The 23,236-nt window shown below is 54.2% G+C and overlaps 1 protein-coding gene across 2 annotated transcripts in view; it reads right to left on the reverse strand.

The window, feature by feature from the left end:
- NKD1 (NKD inhibitor of WNT signaling pathway 1) overlaps nucleotides 1–23,236 on the reverse strand; it is an 86,280-nt gene that overhangs the window by 9,726 nt on the left and 53,318 nt on the right. For both annotated transcript variants that reach the window (XM_082606390.1, XM_082606389.1), the window contains 3 exons: nucleotides 19,875–19,941; nucleotides 4,943–5,049; nucleotides 1,143–1,238 (listed from right to left, as the gene is read on the reverse strand). In XM_082606390.1, the coding sequence (XP_082462516.1) occupies nucleotides 1,143–1,238; nucleotides 4,943–5,049; nucleotides 19,875–19,941 (270 nt within the window). The remainder of the gene's footprint in view (nucleotides 1–1,142; nucleotides 1,239–4,942; nucleotides 5,050–19,874; nucleotides 19,942–23,236) is intronic.

Consider the following 23,236-nt stretch of genomic DNA (forward strand, 5'->3'; position numbering starts at 1 on the left):
GGAGGGTGAGGATGTCAGAGAGAAACAGGACAGAAAAGGCAGTAAGGAGGCAGAGGGGATGATACCAAGACCCAGGCAAAAGAGAGGCAGCAACAGTCAGCAATAACCCAGATCAGCTCACTCGCCAGCTTAAACCAGCCCTTCCCTGGCTTCCCTTAACACCTGGAATCAAAGTCAGGATGCTGGCTGGAGCCTGCGAAGCCCTGCGTGAGCTGTCCTGCCGGCTCCCGGCGGCAGCCCTGTCTCTCTGGATAAGCAGCCACCGCACCAGTCTCCTCTGGTTCCTTAAATGCCCTGAGCGCTCTCACTCTCCCTGGCCCAGGGCTCTGCCCAGCTCAGCGCCCACGTCACCTCCTCCAAGAGGCTTCCCTGGACGCTCCTGCCCATCTCGCTCATACTGCTCTGTTTATTTCCGTCACTGAACACGTCACAGCTTACGATGACCCTGTGACTGTTTGAGCCCTGCTTCCCTCAGCAGACTGTCAGAGCTACACAGCTAGAAACCACGTCTGTGCTGTTGCCCACTGTGCACCCAGTACATGGGAGATGCACACAGCAGGTGCGCCATATGCAGACTCAGGTATGTAGAGAGGGCACAAGGAACCCACAGAGGAAAGAGATGTGTGGAGATTTGAGGGCATAGAGAGACACAGGCATGTAGGCGGAGGAGTGGGGGAGGAGGAACGGGCTTGTGAACAGAGCCGCTGGCCGGGCCCTTGGGGCTGCTCATTCCTGCATCAGTGGGGGTAGGCACTGCCCGGCCTCTGTCTGCCCAGCCCACCCCAGCTCCTGGGCAGACTGGCCGAGGTGGGACGTGGCCTGGGGTGATCTCAGAGCTCCAGGACCAGAGAGAGAAGGAGGCAGGACAGGACTCTGTTGGGGCCCAGGGTCCTCCTCTAGGGAGGCCTGGGCTCAGCGCCTGCCTCTTGCCCCTTCTGCAGCAGGAATGGTGCCTTGGCCAAGAGCAGCCCGGCAGCCCTTCCTCTCCCCATTCACGGGTCTCCGTGAAGCTCCCAGCAGCCTCGCTCCTGCCCTCCCCACCTACCCTTAGGAGAAGGGGAAGGGGCAGCGGCGGCGGGCTCATGTGACCGGGCCTGCGCCCGAGGGCGTGGCCTGGCGGGAGGCCAGGCGGGTGCACTCACCTCACGGGTGACCTTGCCATTGTTGTCAAAGTCATACAGAGTGAAGGTCCACTCCTGCCGGCTGTCCTCCTCCACAGACACGTCACACTGCAGCTCCTGGACACAAACAGACAACAGACGAACGTGGTTGCTCACGCGGAGGCTGGAACACCCGTAGGCCACGTCATGGGGCTGCCACCTCCCCCTGTCCTCCCCAGGCTCTGTGTGAAGAAGAGCGTGATGACTACTGAGCCCACACGCCACAACTACTGAAGCCTGCACGCCTAGAGCCCGTGCTCCGCAACGAGAGAAGCCACCACAATGAGAAGCCCGCGCACCGCAACGAAGAGTAGCCCCCGCTCACCGCAACCAGAGAAAAGCCCGCGCACAGCAACGAAGACCCAATGCAGCCCAAAATTTTTTTTAAGTTAATAAATTTATTAAATAAATAAATACATGTGTTAAAAAAAAAAAAAAAAAAAAAAAAAGAAGAGCGTGATGACGAGGACGTGACGGGCCCAGGAGAGAGGCCAAGCCGGGCAGGGTAGCATGGGTCTGGGGAGAGGTGCCTGCCGGGTGCAGAGAGTCTCTGGGTCTTCAAAGGCCAAGGACACACAAGGGGGGCTGTGGGGCCTCAGGAAGAATGCACTTGGACCCAGGGCTAGATGCTACTAAAAGATGCAGGGCTGACTCAGGGAGCCGTGACGGGACACCCAGGGTGGCCACCTGACCTGGAAGGTAGGACAGGAGGGGCGTTAAGAGTTAAAGAGTCTGCCCCAGGTGCCAGCCCGGGCTTGGCCCTCCGCAGCTGCGTGACCTTGGACGTGGCCCTGCTCTTCTCTGTGCCTCAGTTTCCCCTCACATAAATTATGGAAAATGATGGTATCGACCTCAGAAGGCTGTTGGGAGCATTAACTGCCCTGTCCCACGTCCCCTCGGCCCCCTCCACATTCCCCTGTAGCTGCGGTGGGCAGTCCCTGACCTCCCACCTCAGGTGCCCGGCTCCCTGTCCGAAGGCAGCCCCAAGGAGTCAAGGATTGAATGCCCAGCGACAACCTGAACAAGGGAGGGGCCAGGCCGGGGGACACACCTGAGAGCATTCGGAGTGGCTCTCCGAGGGGCCCCAGCGGACAGAGCCCAGCTGCCCGTGACCCGCCCATCAACCCCCCGTCACGGGCGCCCCTGCTTCCCTGCTACTCCCTGGGATCACCTCCTAAGTCCTGTCTCAGGGTCGGCTTTAGGAGAACTGGAAACAAGTGCGTATGCCTCTTGGCACAGAGAAAAGCCTAATTGATGGTAGTAGCTATTGTGTTTGCTGGAATGATTAATATAGCGATGACGTCATCATCATCACTCCCACAACCTGAGGTGTCCAACCACAGGGACTTGGAGCTGGGACGCGGGGGTTCCATCACAGGCGGCACATATGGGGGGCTGGCGGAACCCCAGACAAAGAGATCCAGAAAGGATGGCCATTTGGGGAAAGAGAATCCACAAACGGCCTTTGAGAGCCACAGTTCTATGAAAACAAGCAATGACACCCCCAGACCATCCTGTTCCACGTCTTGCCTCGGCCCACCTCTCCTTCTGCATGAGGACAGGCTCAGCCGCCAGAGAGCAGAGGTGCCCGGCCTCCCGAGGCTGGTGGGAGTGAGCCCCAGCACGGCATCCCTGCCCCTGGCTTCCACAGCTCAAGCCGGCTTCCTCCAGCAGTTCTTGGGCGGCCCACGCTGAGTTCAAAGTCGGCCTTCCCTCAGTTGTGACATGCCTGTCTGATACCTGCCAAGTGCCCACTCTGCTCTCTGAGGCACCGCGCCGTGCAGCACAGCAATCGGCCCCCACACATGCCTGTACACGGGTGCACGCTTGCGAGCACACACACACGGACACACATACGTATGCATATACACTCCCACACATGCATACACATACACATACATACATATACACGTGCATACACATTCTTACACACATGCACGCACATACACACACCTACACGCATACACACACACACACAGTGTTTACCTGCTTCCCTCTCCCAGCCCCTCCACTTGGCTCCAAAGACAGCTCGGGTTAGAAGTTCAGAAACACGGGTTAAGTAACTACCCCCACCTCCTGTGACCTCTATCACGTGCACCTTCCTGTCTCCCCAGCCCCGGACCTCTCAGGTGAGTCTTCCTCTGGGACCATGGATGAGTCACAGGCAACAGCCGGCCCCACTCCGGAAGTGGACCCACTTGGGCCTCCTGGGAAGACGTCTGGGTCTGGGCCTTCCCTCTGCCACTGGGCTTGGCATTGGCTTTGCCAAGCACCCCCAGAAGACCTGCAGGGACCCAGGGTCGGGGAGCTCAGGAAGAAGCTTAGCACCCACAGCTCCTCGACTAGATGCTGCTGACCCCTCAGCTCCTGCATCCAGGGCCCTCGGCGACCTGTCTTAGCCACACTCCTGCGTCATCCCCCCTGACTCCCTGCACAGTGCAGCCTGCTGTCCCGCACAGCCCGCCGGCACTGCCACGCCTGCAGGACTCTGCCCTGCTCTTCCCTCCACCAGAAGTGTCCTCCTGAGCCCAAAGGCTACCCCCGTGCATCACCTCTCCCAACTCGTGCTCCTATGCCCAGAGGCTCAGCATAGACACTCGCCCCCTCCAACCTCTTCCTACAGCCACGGCTCCCTCCTCCGGGCACTGCACCGAGTGTCTGGACTGCCAAAATGCCCATCACCCCGCAGCCCTCCGGCCTCACTTAGGTGACCTCCCTGTCCCCCTCCATGCTCCCAGATCCCCATCACATCACCAACTGTGCAGTTACTGGGCCTGGGTCACTCATCTGTCCCCCTTGCCATGCTGTGCTGCATGAGGGCAGGAACCATGTCCAGTTCACTGCCGGGTTCCCTGGTACCCGCAGTTGTCACTCAACACTGGTTGGAAGGAGGAAAGTACTCATTCTGAATTGAACCCCCTTTTAAGCACTTGAGATGCCTTAACTCAGCATGCTTCCGACATCCCAATAAGACAGATATCGCCATTTCGCGGTGGGGGGGTGGGCAAGTGAGGCAGCGGCAGAGCTGGGGACTGTCCCCCATCTGCTGGCCCCAGAGCTATGCCCTAGTGATCTCATGAAGGAGACAGAGGAGGAAGGAGGGAGGGTAAAAGGAGGGCGGGGAGAAGCCGGTAAGCTCCCTGAGGGCAGGTCTAGGTCTCGCTCTCAGCACCTGGCCCTGTGCTTGGTACACAGAAGGAGCTTAATATTCCATTCGGGGAGGCAGGACAGACAGACTGTGGGCTCTGGGCGGGCATGTCCCCTGTGGTGTTGACCACCTGAGTCCCAGACAGAGTCAGGGACCTGCCCCAGGTCTCCTGGTCGTCCACACCCCACCTGAGAGTCCCCACATGCTCCCCAGAACAGCCTTGGGAGCTAGAAGCAAAGATTTCTTTCACCAATGAGGAAACTGAGGCCCAGAGAAGAGGGTGGTCACCCAGGCAGTAACAGCAGCACCAGGGCCAGGGTGCCGTTCTCCCCCGTTCACTCTCTTGTCCTTCCCACAGGCCACCAGGCCACAGCCCAGGGGCATCCTCTGGCCACCCCTCCATGTTGAGAGGGGCCCCAAGCTGAGAGGGGAGGGCAGAGGTGAGTCCCCAGGGCTGAGCTGAGCTGGGGCAGCCCCAGTGGTGGCAGGAGAAACCTCTCCCAGAGGGCGGCTCTTCACCCAGGAGGGGAGGGGCCTTCACACCTGGATGGGCCTCAGCTTCCCTCCTCAAAAAGCAGCACCGAGAAGAGAAAACCCTTCCATCCAGGGCCCAGCACCAGGAAAGGAAACTTACTTCGAATTTCAGCTGCTTCTTGGAGCCGGGGCAGGATGCGCCTGTCTTCTCCATCCTCTCCTCATCTCCACTGGCCAGCCCGTCCGTCTTCTCGGGAGGCAGGGCCACTGCAGGCAGAGGCGAGGGAGACAGCGTGAGGAGGTGGGTCCCGAGCCTCCCAAGCCCAGGTGCCGGGCTGCGGGGCCACCAGCTCCCTGTGGCTTTGTCCCGAGGATGTCCTCACCATGGCGCGGGGCCCATTCTGCCCTGCCGGTTTGCTGGAGTCCAACTGCTCTGTCCTCTGGCCCCGTTAATGCCCAGGGCTGACCCTGGGAGACCCTCTTCCCAGGGTGCCTCTCTGCCCGCTGCTCAGGTCACCCCAGTGGGCCTCTCAGGCCTCTGTTCTCTGCAGCCCAGATAAGCAGCCTGAGGCCACCCAGGGCAGTGCTGGGCCAAAGGGCAAGTGAATGAAGGCAGAGAGGTGCTTTTGGAGCCCCCAGGGGGAGCTCTGGACCACAGCCACTTTCTGCAGTCTCTGCCTTCCAGGAGGACGTTGTGGTGTCCTCGAAGATGCCACCTGCCTGGGCACACTGCATGCTACCTGCATGTGGCACACTGGTGGGTGGTCAGGAAGAGGGATAGAAATGGAGTTCACTGGGGTAGGTGAAGGGCATATACACGAGCACACGCGCACACACAGACACGCAGGCACGCACACCATGGTATCTTCAGGAGCCCGCTCACCCTGGGCCTTTCATCCTGCCTCTGCTCACCTAGAGGGTCTTCCCTCTGCCAAAGGTATTAAGCAGAGGGTTATATGGTCCTGTGCATCCTCCCAGGAGCAGTGGGAAGGTGGGCACGAAAGCCCGGGGCCTGTGGACACCATTTTCCCGTGAATACCCCTAAGAGGTGCCAGGAGAACAGTGCAGGGGGGCAGCCATCATCTCGGAGCTAGGACCCAGCCCACGAGGTTCCCTCAAATCTTGAAAGTCCCACAAGACCCCTTCAGCCCCTTTTGTCTCTGCCTGATAAAGGGGACTCAAGTTTGCTCAGAAATGTGCTTTCCAAAACAGCCTCACAGCTCCTCTCTTTAGATTCCCTCAGCTGCCCTGGGGCAGTGATTCTGTTGTCCTGTTTTACAGGGGAGCAAATGGAGCCTGGCTCCCACGTGAGGAACTGTCCCCTTATGCCTGACTCAGGGTGGCCCAGGAGGACCATGTAAGGGGCTGAGATGACTGGGCAGTGACCCCAACCATGGGTGGACTTTCTTGGGAAGTCAGGAGCCTGGAGAAATGCAGCCACCAGGCCAGGAAACTAGGTGGGGGGCTTCGCCTCCCCCCCACCCCTGTCCTCACACCGCTCTCACTCTCCCTTGCACACCAGGACCCAGGAGTGGCTGCTGGGGAAGTTCCCCAGCTCTCCTGCTTCGCTTCTGCCCCGTGGGCCCAGCAGTTATCCAAAGCACTTCCCGTGGGGCCCCGCACGGCTTGGTGGCCTCCGTGCATAAAGGTGAGGCAGTGACCTCACACAGGGCTGACCACACCGCTCAGCGACTCGCTCGGTCCTCACAGCAACCCTGTGAGGCAGTTACTACTATCAGCTCCACTTTGCAGATGGGAAAACTGAGGCACAGAGAGGTTAAGTGCTTTGCTACTAATTGACGGGCCTGGGATTTGAACCCAGGCGACCTGGCTCATGCTCTCGACCACTCCATGCCATTCCTGGCTTGGTTCAGGAGACTTGGTGCCAGCCCAGGGAGAGGTTAGTCTCTGCTTGGGTCCTGATCCTCCCGACACTGTGTGTGGCCCTGGGCAGGTCACATACTTCTCTAGACATCTCAGTTTCCCCAACTGTAAAATGGGGATGATAACAGTCCCCTCCCCAGAGGATTCCTGTGTGGATTCAAGGAGCTATGACTGAAAGGGCTAAGACCCAGCCAGGGCCAGCACACGGGGTCCAGGCATTAGCAGTCATAGTCTGGGGAATGATGTCCCGACACATTTAATCTTTTAGGAATCATGAAGTGGGCAGCTAAGTTTTTTTTAAAACTGAGGCTTTTGGATACAAACAGACACAAAGCGTCATATCAGCCTGGGTGGGGAGCAGGACAGGGAGGAAGGAGGTAAAGATAAGGATGCTCCAGTCACAGGCCAGACAGGCGGGGACAGGAAGGCCATGGCGGCCAGTGACTGACCCGGCTCCATCACAGCTCCCCTGGTGGCTGGGCCTGGGGGCTGAGGCAGCCACTGCCGGGTGTCCCCGTCCTCTCTTCACACCCAGTGGGATGCAGGGAGCCCCCAGCTCTGCACGTCCCCGCAGCAAGGCAACAGCTCCCTAGAGCTGTCAGGGGCTCTGGCTAGAGATCTCGTCTCAGTCACAGACCCTGGCTCCTCCCTGGTCATTTCACAGAATGAGGCCGATGAGAATAAACCTAAAAGATCTGGCTCCTCCGGTGTGGGGGCACTCGGCATCCTCATCACTGGGGTGGTTGTAAGGGGAAGGTCACTGGTGCTGACCGCTCCTGGGGTAGTGGATGAAACCAAGTCCAGCCCTCCCTGCTCCTCCAAAGCAAACACCTCCAGGGCCAGGAGGTGTCCCGCTCTGGTGTGACTCCAAGCCCCAGGGAAGTCAGGTGGGAGATAGGCCAGTGACCCAAGGACAGCCAAGCATACAGCCTGCGCCACCCTGACCCCTCCATCTCAAATCTATCGGTGCACTGCTGGGCCAGAGCTGCCACCATCATGGGAAGAAGAAAAAGAAAAACAAGAAAGAAAAACGAAGGCCAGCTCCATCCTCACAGCTGCTGCCTTCCTCTGCCGAGGTCCTGGCTGGAGATGCAAGCCGGCCAGGCTTATCCAAACCAAACTTCAAGTTCAAAGGGAAGTTATCAGAAAACCACCTTCAGGTTCAGTGTTGCCTTTCAAGTTCCACTCGATAAAACCCAAAGAAAAGAAACCTCTGTCCCTGCTCTCTCCTTCTCCGGGGCACCCCCGCCCCGACACCCAAACAGCCCGGTCCTTCCTCAGGTCCTCCCCTCCTGCCTTCCTTTCTCCTCTCCCAGGGAGGAGGGGGACATCCCCCTCCATCCCTTATCCTCATCGTATGTCTTCTCCAAGGACCAGGGCTTTGTCCTTTCTTCACCAGGGGGCCCGATCCCTCATCCCACCCTAGCTCAGAAAACCACCTGGACACCCACCCGGGGCCGCTTCCCAGCATGGGGCCAAGTACAGGCGGGTCGTAGGACTGGGAGCCATCTGCCCTGGAGTCTGGGGGCCAGGAACAGTCAGCGTCCCTTTGTCCCCACCAAAGAAAGTCTTTCTCCCTTTCACTCTCCCCTGCCCAGCGGCCAGAAGAGGTGGCAGATAACCAATCAGCAAGCCATGCAGACCCCAATGCCAGAGGCCTGGGCTGGGACTCAGGGGCCCTGCTCCTCCATCCACATAACCCACTGAAACCAAACAATGAAAAACCGCCACCTGTCCCAGCCACCCCTGTGCGGAACAAATTGCCCTCCCTCCGTGCATCTGTCCTCGGGCACATGGGCAGGTGGGAGAAGGGGGAATGGGGCTCGCCAAGGGTGCCTGGGTCCAATCAACTGGAGATGTTTTTGTCAAGATGGGTTTTAGCACCAGAGTCCAAGCGCATTCCCTGTCTCTTACTCCTGTTCAGCCCAGCAGTTTCCCCCCTCACCCACCCCAGAGGTGATCTCTTGCGGGGCACAGTTTCAGGGGGACTCTGATCACTCTTCAGTTGCGACAATGACAACACTGGTAATTTGAAAGCAGAAAGGAAAGCCGTGCAAGGGGTAGGAGAAAAGGGAAGGGAAGGAACAGAGGGGAGGAAGCAGAGCCTTTCACTTGCCTGTGAAGCACCCCTGGTGACCTACAGCAGGGGTTGGCAAACTACAGCCCGAGAGGCAAGCCAACCCACCGCCCGTTTTTGTAAATAAAGTTTTACTGGGACACAGAGACACTCACATCCATTGTCTATGGTGAAGCAGAGTTGAGTGGCTGCAACAGAGACTCTAGTGCCCACAAAGCCTAAAACATGGACTTTCCCAGCCCTTTACAGCAAAGCATGTGGACTGTGCCTTAGGTAAGTGCAGCTCTGCACACCTACGAGGATACAGCCTTGACAGGCAGGGTGCAGGCTTCACCTGCTGCTCACCTGCTTGACTGGAAATCCTTGTGCAGTCCACAACCTGCCCAACCATACACAGTGGCCATGGAAGAAAGAAAGCGTCAACTCTGCTTTCTTAAAACCAGGTCTCAGCTCAGACAAGTCTGGGGCAGCGTGTGGAGCTCCTTCTCTCTGGAAGCTGTTCCCTATCCCTCCTCTCACCGCGGCCACGGCCCCGAGGAGCCAGCCGGCCGTCTGTGTTTACCAGATGATGGCTCTGTCCCACATTAGCTCCCAACCTGGCATCCCTCCACCCCTAGCAACTGCCAGATTAAATGCATTACTTGACCATCTTCACCCGGCTCCCTTTGATGTTCCCTTCTCAAGCTTCAAAATACCTTTTGGAGGGAGATCAGACAGCATTAAACAGAATTACTAATTAATTAAGCAAAGTTAAAATTTAAACACTGTTTGTTGTGTTAGCCAAAAGCCTGAACAGAACAGACTTTTTTCCTCCGCTGAGATCAAAGACAGTCTCTTCCCTCTCCCCTCCCCCAGTTTAAAAAAAGGGGGTGGGGGTGGGGCGGAAGAGAGAGAGAGAGAGGAGAGTGCTTGAGCACCGCGGAGAGTAGGAAATGCCGGAATGGGCGCAACTCTGATCATGGGTTCCCGACACCCACCCAGGGACCTGATGGGAGGCATCTGAGGCTTATTTGGGACCTCACGCTGGGAGAGCCACGGTCACTTTCTCGGGACTGTTTAGCAGTGACCCAGGGAGCAGGATGGCATAGCCCACCCAGCCTGAGCTGTTGACAGCTGGCGCCGCCCAAGCATGAGAAGAAGAAGGGCTGTGAAATGAAACAGATCCAGCCTCCTGAGGCCCCACCCTCCTGAGCAGGAGGAGCGCCCCAGGGTTCTTCCCCCACTGGCCTTGGGGTCAGGGTCATTTGGGGTCATTGGGAGACCGGCTCTGAGAAGCCGGCTGTGCACGGTAGAACTCTAGGGGGCGCTGTTCACATGCCGGACATCCTAGATTTGTGTATTGCTTGTGACAGTTTTCGGACAGATGGCAGAAAGATGCCTGGAGGAGGGGCCCCTTTTGCCAATTTGTACAAATGCATTTGTTGCTAGCAGAGGGCTGTCTAAACCCATTCAGTCTGCAGTCCTATCTGGGATCTCCTGATGGCTTCACGGGAGCAGGTCACATCCACGCAGCCAGAATGCAAGTTTCTCGAGAGAGCTGGCTCTGCTAGCTGCTGCCTCCTGGGCTGCCCACAGTGCCTAGCACGTACCGTACGTGCACAGAGCAGATACTCCATCCCAGCGAGGTCCACTGCACCAAACCCCACAGGTGGACGGAAGGCAGGCTGCATAACAAACACTATGAATTCTGGCGTGATTGAGGCTGCGAACTGGCATGGGAAAGGGGGTGGTTTAAAAGGGGTAGGTCTTCCTGAATGCCAGACGTCGGCTAAAATCCAAACCCTGGATGATATCAGCAAATGCCAGCTTATTTGAACATAATCCAGAAAGGCCTGGTTGATATTAAACTTTGGAAGAAGAGACAAATTTGAAACATGTATGATTAAATCAGCCCCACCAAAGACCAGAAATTACTAATGCTGAAATGCCAGGTGCACACCTCTCTTAGTCTGGTTACCTGGCAAGTTCTTCTCAGTTGATACAATGTAAGTAAGATTTAACACAAGCCAGAGCTTCCTGGCTGGAGTTCGGACCCTGGCCTTAATGTAGCCACAGGCCTTTCTCAATTGTCCACATCCAGATTATCTGCCACAAATATTTTAGGCTCAGGGTGGCTTGCCAGGATGTTTCTGACTCCCCAACCCTCCAAAAGCAGCTGTTAGAGGGAATGCAGATGAATTTTAATATTAGCTTATGCCAAATATAATTAGGAGGGTAAATCTGCTGCCAGTAAAAAGAGAAGGATATCATATGTGCATTCCAGGCCAAATGGTTTCTTGCATTATCTGCATGAGGCTCTCCTCGGGGAACGAGGGTCCAGAGATATACAAATCTGTTTGTCCCTGCACACAGCAGCGGGCTGTACATGGAAGCTGGTAAAGTTAGTGGGTGCACACATTATTCCATTAAGTCCTCTTAATAGCATCATGCAGGGTGCGTTACCGTTTGCATTTTACAAGAGGGAACTAAGTGTAAAAAGCAAACTTGATTGAGCCATTTCCCTGCTGCTTTCTCTCAGTCCCATCTCTCCACAGAGCTGCTTTTCCCCACCAGGAGCACTCTTTCTGTCTCTCCAACTCCTGTTCATTTTTCAGGTCTTCACTGTAAACGTCCCTACCTCTGAGAAGAAATGCCCTCATGCCCTCAGGGGCTAGGTTAGATTTCCCTGCTCAGTGATCCCCGATTACACCGTTATTACCATTATTCATTTGACTGAACACTCCTGCTGCAGCTCCAACATACAGCACAGTGCCTGCCACCCTACATAGAAGTGTCTCATCATCACCATCATCAAAATGAAACAACAGGAAGCAGCACAAAATCAGGATGTGAACGCAGACGGTGTAGGAACACAACTAAAATCCCAGTTTCCTGCCTCCCCAGCCACTGTTCTCTCCATTCTGTCACACAACAATAGTTAACACCTGTTCCTGCCTGTCCCACAACCATTCTCCCCTTCTGATAATAGCATCTGGGTTTTCTCTAGGGGGCCACCCCTCCCCCACCTCGATCCATGTGGTTTCCCAGGGGCTGATCCCACTCCAAGCTTCCGGGACGCGCCCAGCACCCAGACCCGACCAGCTTATTTCATCCTGATGGCCCTGTGACTTACTTAGCTCAGTGGCAAAGGGCAGTTCATCGTGAAGCTAACGAAGCTAAAGCTTCTGGGCCTCTCGCTTGCACGGGCCTCTTCCAAGTTGGAATGTGTTGGCATTGGTTGTTTGGTTGTTTTTGTGGCATTTTCAAAATTAGAGATTTTATCCTCAATCGGTTAAGAACGCTCTCTTCCCATTCTGACTTCCCACACGTCCCCTTGTGTCACATGGTACTGGAGTGAACACGAGCATTTCTGGAATCACGCTAAGGGGAGGGTGAGTTGGGGATATATTTATTTAGGTTTAGTGGGAAATATATTGTAAATAGTAATATATAAATACATATATTTGTATATAACTGGTTCATAGTTATGAAAGAGAAGCATGTCTTCTTCTTCTTAAAGAAGACCCCACCAAACTGGATAAGCTTGGGTCCCACAAAATCTATACCTACTTTGTCCAGTAAAGTAAGAATCAAACTTTTGCAAGAAATAATGGACTTGGGAGCTCTCTTTCACCTGCGATAGCTTAGCTTGTAGGAAGTGAGCACCCAGAGCAGGGTAGTCATCTTGGCCACCTTAGTGGGAGAGACTAACAGAGGGCAGAGGGAGAGATGATGGAGAGAGACAGGATGAACTGTGTGTGTGTGTGTGTGTGTGTGTTTTGATGACATGGTTTGAGCTCCTGGATCCAACCAGCCCTTCTTAGGCAAGATCTACCCCAGAGTTTTTCAATTTCATGAGCCAGATCTTAAGCGAGTTAGGGTTGCATATCCAAAAGAACCCAAAGAATCCTGACTTAACTATCCATCACTTGGAGCCCTTGCTTTTCAGGAAAAAACAAAACCAACAGCAACATCTAATTGACCCAGTGCGATACTCCCGAAGCTGGTTTCTGGCAGTTTCCACCAGCAGGTGTCTACCCCTTCCTGGGTTTTTTTCTCCTCACTCCTGCTTCCCCAGGTTACATTTTTCTGTAAGTAGATTTTATTTAAGGGCCAGTTGTGACTGAGGGGAAAGAAGAAAGGGGGAAAAAAAAAAACCCTTCCCAACAAATAGCCTTCTGGCCTTTTTTTCTCATCAGAGCATAAGGTTGATGGCCACTCTGCTTTGAGGTTTGAATAGGATTGAGACGAAACATCTGTTGGGGGAAGGAGGGGGAAACGCCGGGAGAGGGAGAGGGAAAGGGAAAAAAGCCTTCTTTGGGCTAAAAATATCATGTCCCTTCCACTCTCCCCCATCCCCGCCCAAGTTAAAACATGTGATGAAATTCAACTTTTAAAATCTAACCCCGAGCTACTTGAAACTATGAAAGCCTCCTCGGTATCTGACACCAGTCAGAATTTCCACTGTTCAAGCTGAGCTTTTATGAAGAACAGACTTGAGAGAAACTGCTGTTACGGCTGAAGCCCGGGCTTCTGGGGGGACTGCACTGGAGTGGAGTCTGGGCGACTGACACTCACAGGCAGGACAGGCTCTGAACTGAGGGAGAGAAGCCAGCGGGGTGTGGCCTGCCTGCCCCCTCTGTCTGGGGGTCCCTGCTGCTCTGCAGTGAACTCCCCTTCCTCCCAGACTTATGGGAACCACCGGCCAGCCCCACCGATTGACAAGCCTCACCCAGGACTCCCATGGAGCTATCTGTGGCCACTTCCGGAGAAGTCCTCACTCTCTCCCTCTCTCTCTCTGTCTCTCTGTCTCTCTCTCTTTTCTCCAAATGATCCCTGAACTCTAGACTCGGTGTCCAACTGTCTACTCAGCATCTCTACCTGCATGTCAAACAGGCATCTTGAAACGGACATATCCAAAAACAAAAGCCTTGCCTGTCACCTGCCAATACCTCCACCGCAGAAGTGCCAGCACCATTTCCTTAGTTCCTTAAGGCAAAAATCTAAGGTGTGCCCGGTATCCCTTTCTTTCCCTCCCACCCCTGACCGCCCACCTCCTGTCTCCCAGCCCTCCCCCCTCTCCCCCAGACCCATCCACTTCTCTCCAGTCCCTCAGCCCCAGGCTAGGCCAAGGCCATCACCTCTCCCCTGCACTATCGCAATCACCTCCTGTTTTCATTGCTTCCTTCCTTCCTCGGAATGACCCATCCTTCCCAGGAGCCATAATTAACTGGTGAAAATGGAAGTCAGAATCTGGCACTCTCCTACCTCAAACTTTCCACCAGTTTCTCTCCAAAAGCAGCATGAAACCCAAGCCCATGGCCCCACGCTCATCCCCCAGGTCTCCTGCTGCCACGTGGGCCTCCCCTCTGTGCTCCCCTAAACCCCACGTTCCTCCCATCTGGGGTTCGGCTCACCCTTCACATCCTCCTGTGGCGGCTCGTTCCTGGTACCTGCATGTCCGCTGAAATGTCATCTCCTCAGAGAGGCCTGTCACACTCCACCCTTCCCTGGGTGTCACCTCTTCACAGAGCGTCACTCCCAGAGCCTTGTGTGCTCACTCCCTGGCTTATTTATCCACTACCCTGCCTCCCCCCTGTTGACACCCTGACAGCAATGTCTGCCAACCTCATGGGTGGCTCGAACCCAGAGCCCAGCAAGGCCCCACACCTGCAGCAGGTACTCAGTAAATACTTGCTGAGCGAGGAAGAGACTGTCCTCAGTCTGCTGTGTGACCTTGGACAGGTCACATACCCTCTCTGGGCCTCAGATTTCTTACCGCAAAGGAAGGGGACTAACGGCCTCCCAAGGGCTCCTCTGCTCTGTGAATGGTTGACATCTCGTACCTGGGAGCCTGGATGGACTGGAGCGGGGCACATGGGGCCTGCCTGGGGGCCTGACTCCAGTGACTTCAGGGTGTTGGCTTCACTCTTCTTGTGAGCACCGTCAGTCCCCTCCACTGACAATTTTTCAACTTTACAATGGTGCAAAAATGATACACAATCAGTAGAAACTGTGCTCCGAATTTCAAATCTGAATCTTTTCCCGCGCCGGCGATACGCGCGGTACGACCCCTCTTGTGAGGCTGGGCAGCAGCAGTGGGTCCCAGCTCCCAGTCAGCCACACGAGCACGAGGGTCAACAATCCATACACGTACAACCATTCTGTACCCAGACAGACATTCTGTTTTTCACTTCCAGTACAGCATTCAATAAGGGACAGGAGCTATTCAAGACTTGATTACAAATAGGTTTTGTGTTAGATGATTTTGCCCAAGTGTAGGCTAATGTAAAGTGGGCAAGGCTAAGCTATGATGTTCAGTAGATCAGCTGTACGCAGTGCATTTTTGACTAACGATATTTTCAACTTACAGTGGGTTTATTGGGGCGTAATCCCATCATAAGTCAAGGAAGATCTGTATTTATTGAGCACTTATGGCATGCCAGGCTATGCTGCGCACTGAGAGTGATAGGAGACACTCAGAGAGTCTAATAGGATTAAAGAAGCTTTGAAAATAGGCCTTCTTTGATCTGGACGAGTAAATAATTACAAACACCAGTTGGCTCCTCCTCAAGCAAGAGGAATCCACGAGAAAAGAGTCAGGACAGCTCACAGACACGGGCATACTCTGAACCAGGGCTGTTCTCGGGGCTTATATAACCTCGCCATCTGCACAGGAACTCTGAGGAAGGAATACTATGACGGGCCCCAACAAGAAACTGAAGCACAGAGAAGTCAAGTGACTCTCCCAAGGTCACACAGTGAGTGGTGGTAAAGCCAGGCTGGATCTGGGGTCTGACTTCAGAATAAAGGGAGAAGGGTGCCTCTCATGCAATCCGACGGGGGTGCAGGAAGACAAAGTTCGAGCCACGCAGACTGGGACAGGCCCTGAACTCACAGTGGGGCTGCTCAGCCGTCCGGGTCTCAGTTCCAACACCACTGCTCTGCTCGGCAGGACCAGGGCCAGGGAAGCAGAGACCCCACGGACTCTGCCAGGCGAAACCCGCCTTGGGCCAAATGGAGGCCTGCCTGGCAGCAGCCCTGGGAGCCTGGAGGGAGGGCCTGGCCCCAGTGGGAAGGGCCGCCTGACTCAGGGGCTTTTGGTCCTTAATGAAGGCAGGACTGGGTTCTGTGGAGTCAACTTTCTATGGAAGATGCCAAGCTGGTTGCACTCTGCCCGCTGTCACCTCCAAGCAAAGAGGTCAAAAGACAAGAAACAGCCACGATACTCAGACTCAGAGGGCAGAGGCTGAGGGTGAGAGGCGGGAGGGAGCTAAGACGCTGGGCAGGGGTGAGGACAGCATGAAGTGGGAGACAAAGGGGACCTGGAGAGAAGGGACCTGCGACCATTTACAGGTCTCTCCCTCCTGACGGGAACAGTACTTCAGTCTTTGCTGGGTCGGGAGGGCACCCCCAGACACAGTGCTTCCCGGAGGCCTGACACCAATACCCACCTCGGGCCACAAGCTACAGGCTGCCACCACCTGTCGTCCCGCCCAACTGGGGAGGTGGGGACGTCGGGTGGGCACTGGAGTGAAGTGTGGGATGACCCTCCCCAGTCCTCAGCGCCCTGCTGGCTCAGCAGAGGAAGGTCCCTCTGGCCACCCCGCCACCCCCCCAGCCCCCAAGCCGCGGGTCCCGCCCTCCACACCCGGCCAGCTCTGGAGCGCGGGACTTTTCATGCTTACTTTGTTCTCTGCACAGTTCAAAAGGAGCTAACAGCCCCAGCCCTAGCTCCAAGCCCAGCCTTAATCTCGCATCCCGTGAGCTCCCAGCTGGCCAGTTAAGGCAGTTAAGACGCTGGATTAGGGCCGGCTTTACATAACAACGCAGGAGCTAAAGCCATCCTCTCCTGGGATGGCTAAAAGACTTCTTTTTATCTTCACGCCTCAGATGGCCTTTTTTCCCCCTTAACAGCCCTCCAGCCAGCCAAGAGGCAATGAACTTGGCCGACAGGAAGACAAAGAAGAGATTCAGGATTCAGCTCATTCTCCCTTGGCCCGAGGCACTGAGGGATGCCCGCAGCCCCAGCTCCAGGCCAGGTGGACGCTTCTCCGTGGCCAGACTCGGCAGAGCTACTCTCACCAGGCCTAGCCGTGGGGTGGCCTGCCGTCCACAGCCATGTCCTTCATCCTGGGGCGGGAGGGGGCGCCTCGGACCTGGTGCCAACGGTGGCCGGAGAACCACAGACGGTCACTGGGGCCAGCACCCGCTCCAAGGAGTCTCAGGGGCCACACAGGCAGGCCCAGAGCAGTCCCACCCTACTGCTTTATTTACTTATGATTTTCACTTTTTAATTCTGTTATTAGTCTTTCATTTCAAAGGAATATATGATCACATTCTTCTCGTAAAACTTACAACATGAATTACAGTTAATACTACAATCCTCTGACCACGCTTTCCAATTTTAGTCTCTTCCTCCCCTGTCCAGAAGGAACCACTGTTTCTGTCCATCTAGACCTCTAGCTACACAATAGTATACATACATATGTGGTATACATTCATATACACAAGGAAATACAGAGTATTGTCTGGTACCCTTCTTTACATAAAAGATAACATACTGAATATAACACACCGCATCTCTCTGCAACCTGGTCTATCTTACCTTTTGTGCTTCTGTGTAAGCTTTTGTTTGAAGAAAAGGGCTGGAAACTTGACCACCAGCAACCTGATCTAACCCCTCAGTTGGGAAACTGAGTCAGGCTAGTGACTCCCAACCCCTCCCCTCGTCAGTGGTGGCACTGATGTGCCTGGTCACCATGAGTGACTGGCAAGGTGCCCAGGCTGCCCTCAAAGCTCGACCTGCAGCTGGTGGGCCATAGGGATAGACCAAGTGCCACCAATCTCCACACTTTTCCCCAACAGGAGCTGGGACCCTCGGGCACCTCCTATTTATCCCCCATCCTTCAACCAATGTTTGTAAGTACCACCCCACAGCAGTTCATCCTCCTTACAAGGTGCCCACGTCCTCTGAGCATCCACAGAGTCCACATCCCCAGGCATCACGTTACAGAGGGCGAAGGGGCCCCATGATGGAGGGGCCTGGGCAAGAGCCACAGCAAGTCACGGGAGGAGGTGGCAGGGGAGCCAGGTCTATGGGCTCCTAGGCCAAGTGCTTTTCCTACTTCATTACAATGGGGCGCATGCTCTGCACAGAGAGATCAAACAAAGCAGAGAGAGGTGGATTCTGTGGGCAGGCCATTTCATGTCTGTAGGGAAAGATGCCTCATGTGAAATCAATTACATGATTTCAGACTGAGCCTCAATGGCCAGAGAAGTTCCTCATTTGGGGTAATGACCAGGGACCCAATAAATGATGACTAGATAGACAGATGGTGAGATAGATGGATGGTAACTGGAGGATGGTTAAACAAGTTAAGGAATAAGTGATGGATGATGAAGAGATGGGCAGAGGATGGATTATGGGTGGCTAGGTGATAGATAAAGGCTGGCCAGCTGATGGATGGGTGACAAAAGAGTATGTAGATGAATGAATAGGCAGTGACGGCTGGGTGATGGGGGAGCAACAAACGGATGGATGAGTGCTGGATAGGGTGGGTCATGGATTATTGGGTGGGTGATGAGTGAGTGATGCATAGATGAATGGATAGATAGATGGGTGGACAGGTGGGTGCTTGGATGGATAGTGAATAGGTGGTGGATGGAATAGACAGAAGGATGGATGAACAAGAGGATGACCTTGCTAAGTTATCAGGTGAATGAGCAAATGAATAGAAAATGGAATGAGTGCTGAAGCCCATGTAATCAATGTCTGGGGTCACCTCAGCCTCCAGACCCTACATCCTGCAGACCTTTACCTGACTCCCCAGATCTACTCTAGGTACCAAGCCCCAGCATCTTTCCATGGAGCTGAGGATAACAGCTGAGGCTCGGGGGAGCCCAGGGAACAATGAGAATCAAAGCCACCGAATCCCTGAGTGTAGCCACCAGATCCACAGGCAAACATGCTCAAGGGAAACACCCCAGAGCCTGGACAGAGCTGTCTGACACCCTTCTATTCAGGACCTGCTCGAATTTGAGCAAAGTCTGAGAGATATCTGGGTCTCCAGCCAGCCTCCAACTCCCGGGCTACTGAATGAATCTCTCAGAATAGCGCTTCTCAAAGTACAATGAGCATACAAGTTATCTGGGGAGCCTACTGCAGGGCAGACTGGATCCAGTAGCCTGGGTGGAGCCAGGGATTCTACATTTATCACAGCTCTCAGGCCCCACGTGGCCACAGTCCTCGGGTCTGGCCCAGGCTCCACTCCAGAACCTCCTGGCACAGTCTCCTCTCCTCTCAAGGCCCTACAAGCCCTCCAAGGTCTAGATTCCCCCCAGAGACCCCTGGGCACCCAGCTCTCCTAACAGCGGCCTGTCCTGGTCCCAGCAGAGAAGGCTTTACTGTCATAAGGCTGCCCCAGTTCGGTGATGATTCAGAGTAAAAAAGGGAAACGCTGTCCCTTTCAGCAAATGCTTTCCGATCCCATCCAGTCCTTTCACCAACTCAGGGAATCAAGCAGGAAAAGGCCCTCGTTCCCATTCTACAAACATGGAAACTTGGGCTCCGAAAGGGTACGTGGCTTCCCAAAGTCAAATCACCATGCCAGTGGCTGGCCGGCCCTCTACTCGAGTGTCCTAATTCTTTCTGCAATGCAGTGCTTCTCCTTGAAGAAAGAAAGGAGTGAGAGCTACCGAGGAGAGCGGGGAGGGGCTGGGGGTGTCCGTGTGTGCGCGCATACCCGTGCTCCAGGTGAGTGACACAAACAGAGAAACACAAGGGCTACTTCATGCAGTGGTTACTACATACCTAACTCTGCTTGAGGGGCCTATGCGTGGTCACTATGATCACACCCAACGGGGAAGCTGAGGTCAAACAACCTGTTCAAGACCCCACGGCTAACACGGAGCAGGGCCAGGATGTGAGCCTGGGTGGTCTGAATCCACTCCCGGAGTGGACCTACGAGATGCTACATTTCCCTCTTGCTTCTCACCCCACCTACTCCCAGCCCACCCCCACCGAGAGTCAGAGTTCTGTCCTCCTCCACCTGGCCTGCAGGTTTTCTGGAGGGTACTTGGGGCATGAGGTAGACCAGATGGCCCTTGCCCACCTCACTGCCTTTGGGAAGAAAGCAATGGACTCCAATACCTTCTAACCGAAAGTCTTCCTCTTCCTCCTCGCTGAGCGTTTCTCTGAAAACTTCGCCCACGAGCTCCTATAGGAAGAAAAAGCAGGGATATTAAAGGGGTATTGGGGGCAGGTAGGAACCTGGCATCATTACAGTCAAGGTGGCATTGTGAACGTGTGTGTGGCTGGTCGCAAAGAAGCAGGGACCCTGTTCTGATTGGAATTTAGGTCAACTATGTAGATCCTATCACACTTGGAAAGTTAATTACTGCACTGCTTTTTAGGAACTAAGTTATTCTCAGCGTATAGCCCGCCACAAAACATTACACAGGACCACACTTCTCCCCCGGAAAGGGAGTTCCACCCTCCACCCTGGAAAAAGAGAAAGATGAGATCAGAAAATGTCCCTCCTCTATCCCTCTGAGCCAACTTGATGGACTCGGGACCATAGCCACCCCTGTGGGTCCCAAGAAGAGACCTCAGTTTGGATCCTTCCTCTACCAGAGGGTCCCAGGTGGGCTGTCTTGGTGGGTTTATAAAGAGGACCTGGTGTGCTATAGGGCGGGCTCCCTTAACACAAACCCGAACTCTTCAGCACAATATCTAGAAAGCTATAGGCTCTGCCTTCAACTGACCTTCAGTCACGCCTCCTGCATCTCCCCCAACACACACACCTTCCAGCTACTGGCCTGCACACGCCTTGCCTTGGTCCCCAAGCATGAGTTTAAAATGTCCAGTATCTCATCCCACGTAGCAGAGCTGCTCGCAATCAGTGGTGAGGCTGCCACTCAGGTGTTGTCAGGCTGGCAAGGGAAGTTTGTTTGGTCCACAGGCTGGGAGGCTGGGAAATTTTCTGGGATGGCAATAAAGGTCCCATCTATCTGACCCCACCCCAGTAGGACAACTCTAGGTACAGAGGAGAACAGACTAGCGCTTGTCAAACCGTCTTCTGTATTTATTGGTATTCTGCCAGGAGGAGTAAAGTGATCAAAAAAGACTGTTTTAAACAAAGGTGAACGAGACCCCTTACTGCAGGACTTCCTATGGTAACGGATGCTGTGGATATCTAAGTAGTAGCTTATGCTGCATCCCTCAAACCTATTTAGACCATGAAGTTTTGTTTTTCAAAAGCATCGCATGGGATTTGTGTTCTGAGGAACCCACGTTGGGAAATGCTCCTCTTTGGGGGAGGAGAGATGAGGTTGGGGGGCGGTGGTGTCACACTGCTTTATCTTTTTTAATGCCCGCAGGATGCTATGGCAATGCTTCTTGAACCACAAAAAGGCAAGCAATAAAAAAGCCCAAATTCAGCAGCTCTCACCAACTTCTCCTTTTGAAAAAAAGAGAAAAAAAGTATAAAGAAAAAGAAAAAACACCCTCTTCTTGAAAAATCAGAAGAAAAAAAATCCTGCACTGGAGATGCTTGAAAGAAGAACCAGAGCTCACCTTGATTAACAAAAGAAAAACAATGCTTTGTATAGCTGATCTTATCAATTGGACACAGCTGGAGATAAGTCTCTTGCATGCATGTTTTTTAAAGATGAACAGCTAACGTTTTATGGATTAGAGATGGTTTTCTCTGTTCTCTTTCTCCTTTCAAATCGTTCTAGGGCATTACACACGCTTTCTTAGAGGTTGTTCAAATGTGGTCATTCAGACTCCTGGTGTCCCATGGACTTCAAAACCAGGCTACTTTATTCCTCGAGTCAGGATGTCTTCTCTCTCCTCCTCTGCCAATTATTATAATCACCGAACACTTCCCGGGCTTGTAAACTGGCTGTTTGTGTTAACAGAGCTGGAGTTGACAGGGGAACTGGGAGACGGTGACAGGAAAGGGCCGCACTCGGCTGGCATCATTAGATGGCTGGGATGCCCCAGCAGCCAATTAAAGCCGATCTTTCATGCCAGAGGAAGACGGATGCCGCTTCCCTGGAAAGGCTGGCAGGCAGCACTTCCTCACAGGAGCGGACGACCATCTTCAAGGGAAACGACACACCTGCTTGTGCTGGGGCCTTGTGGAGGCTGGGAGCCGGCGCTGACTTCTGTGCCACCCTGACCACCCCTGGCAAGGCCGACAGGACCCGTGAGATGGAAACTTTTGGGCACCTGCATCTTTTTACTGGCACACTCAGAGGAGTTTAAAGACTCCAAATGTCACCAGCAGCAAAGCAGCCGTCTAGAAGCCCTATAACGATACCTCGCAGTATGTATAACACAGCCACAGTCATCACTCTGATGACGGCTTCAATGCTCTCTGAGAAGAACTGTCTGCTGAGAGGACTCAGCTCTCTGACATATTAAAGATATGTCTCTGCATATTAAAGCAGAGTTCTGGCAAGTTCTGGGGTTGGTGTCTTCCCGGTAAACCTTACCCTGCTCTGTATAACAGATCGAAGGCTCCTCAGCACCGTGGTCCACTGACACACAGTGCAGTGCAGGTGCCCAACTCTGGCAACAATTCATTTCCTCCACTGACCCAGACAGCCCGGGGCCTGAGGAGTGCCATGTCTGTGGTCCTCAAGCTTTGAATCACTGCACCAGAGGCAACGTAAAATGTTGAGCCAGACACAGGATCACATCCTGGGTCCATGGCCGCCCTCGCCCTGGATGTGGCGCCAGCCACTGCCTTCTGCGAACCTCAGTCTACTTACCTGTAAAATGGGCATGTTGATAAACCACAAGAAGAAGAAGACAGCTGACACTTACTGTGCATTTCCTATGTGCCGGGTGCTTTATATTATCTCCCTTTATCATCACAGCAGCCCTGCTCTTTCCATCTCTCAAGGAACAGATGCTCAAAAAAATGATTTGCAAATTGTAAAGTGAGAGGTATAATTGCTATTGTTTTTTTCTACAAAGAAAGTGCCCCAACCCGCAAGGAATGAGACAGGAAAATGATGCCAATGACAGTCACTTACATCACCAAGCACTCATGGTGTATGAGGCACCGACCAACTGGAATCTTCACCAGAACCTCCGGAGAACAGGGTTCCCAATAGCCCTGGCTTTAAATGAGCAGGAGCCTCCAAGAGGCCAGGAGACTGGCTCTGGATCATCAGCAGAGCCAAGACTTGAGCCACCTCCTTCCAGTGCCTGGCCTGAGCTTGTACAGTGGAATCGGGGCTCCTGTGGGCATGGGGACAGAGGTGGCCAAGAGTCCTGGCACTTGCCAGGGACCAAGAATCACGCTTAAAGAAGTGCAAGAAAACAGCCCAGCCAGCAGCTCCAGTGGGTCAGGGGCCAAGTACTCCCATCTGTCCTGCAGGACTCAAAAGCCCCACGGTTCTTCCCCACTAGATTTGGGACAGGGCCAAGAGTCAGCCGGGAGCCCTGCATGCAAGGTTTGGGGCCAGGCCCTCAGGACCATCCTGCAGGAAGGCACT

The sequence above is a fragment of the Mesoplodon mirus genome (assembly GCF_964341445.2).
Source record: "Mesoplodon mirus genome assembly, chromosome: 19".
Classification (NCBI taxonomy): Eukaryota; Metazoa; Chordata; class Mammalia; order Artiodactyla; family Ziphiidae; genus Mesoplodon; species Mesoplodon mirus.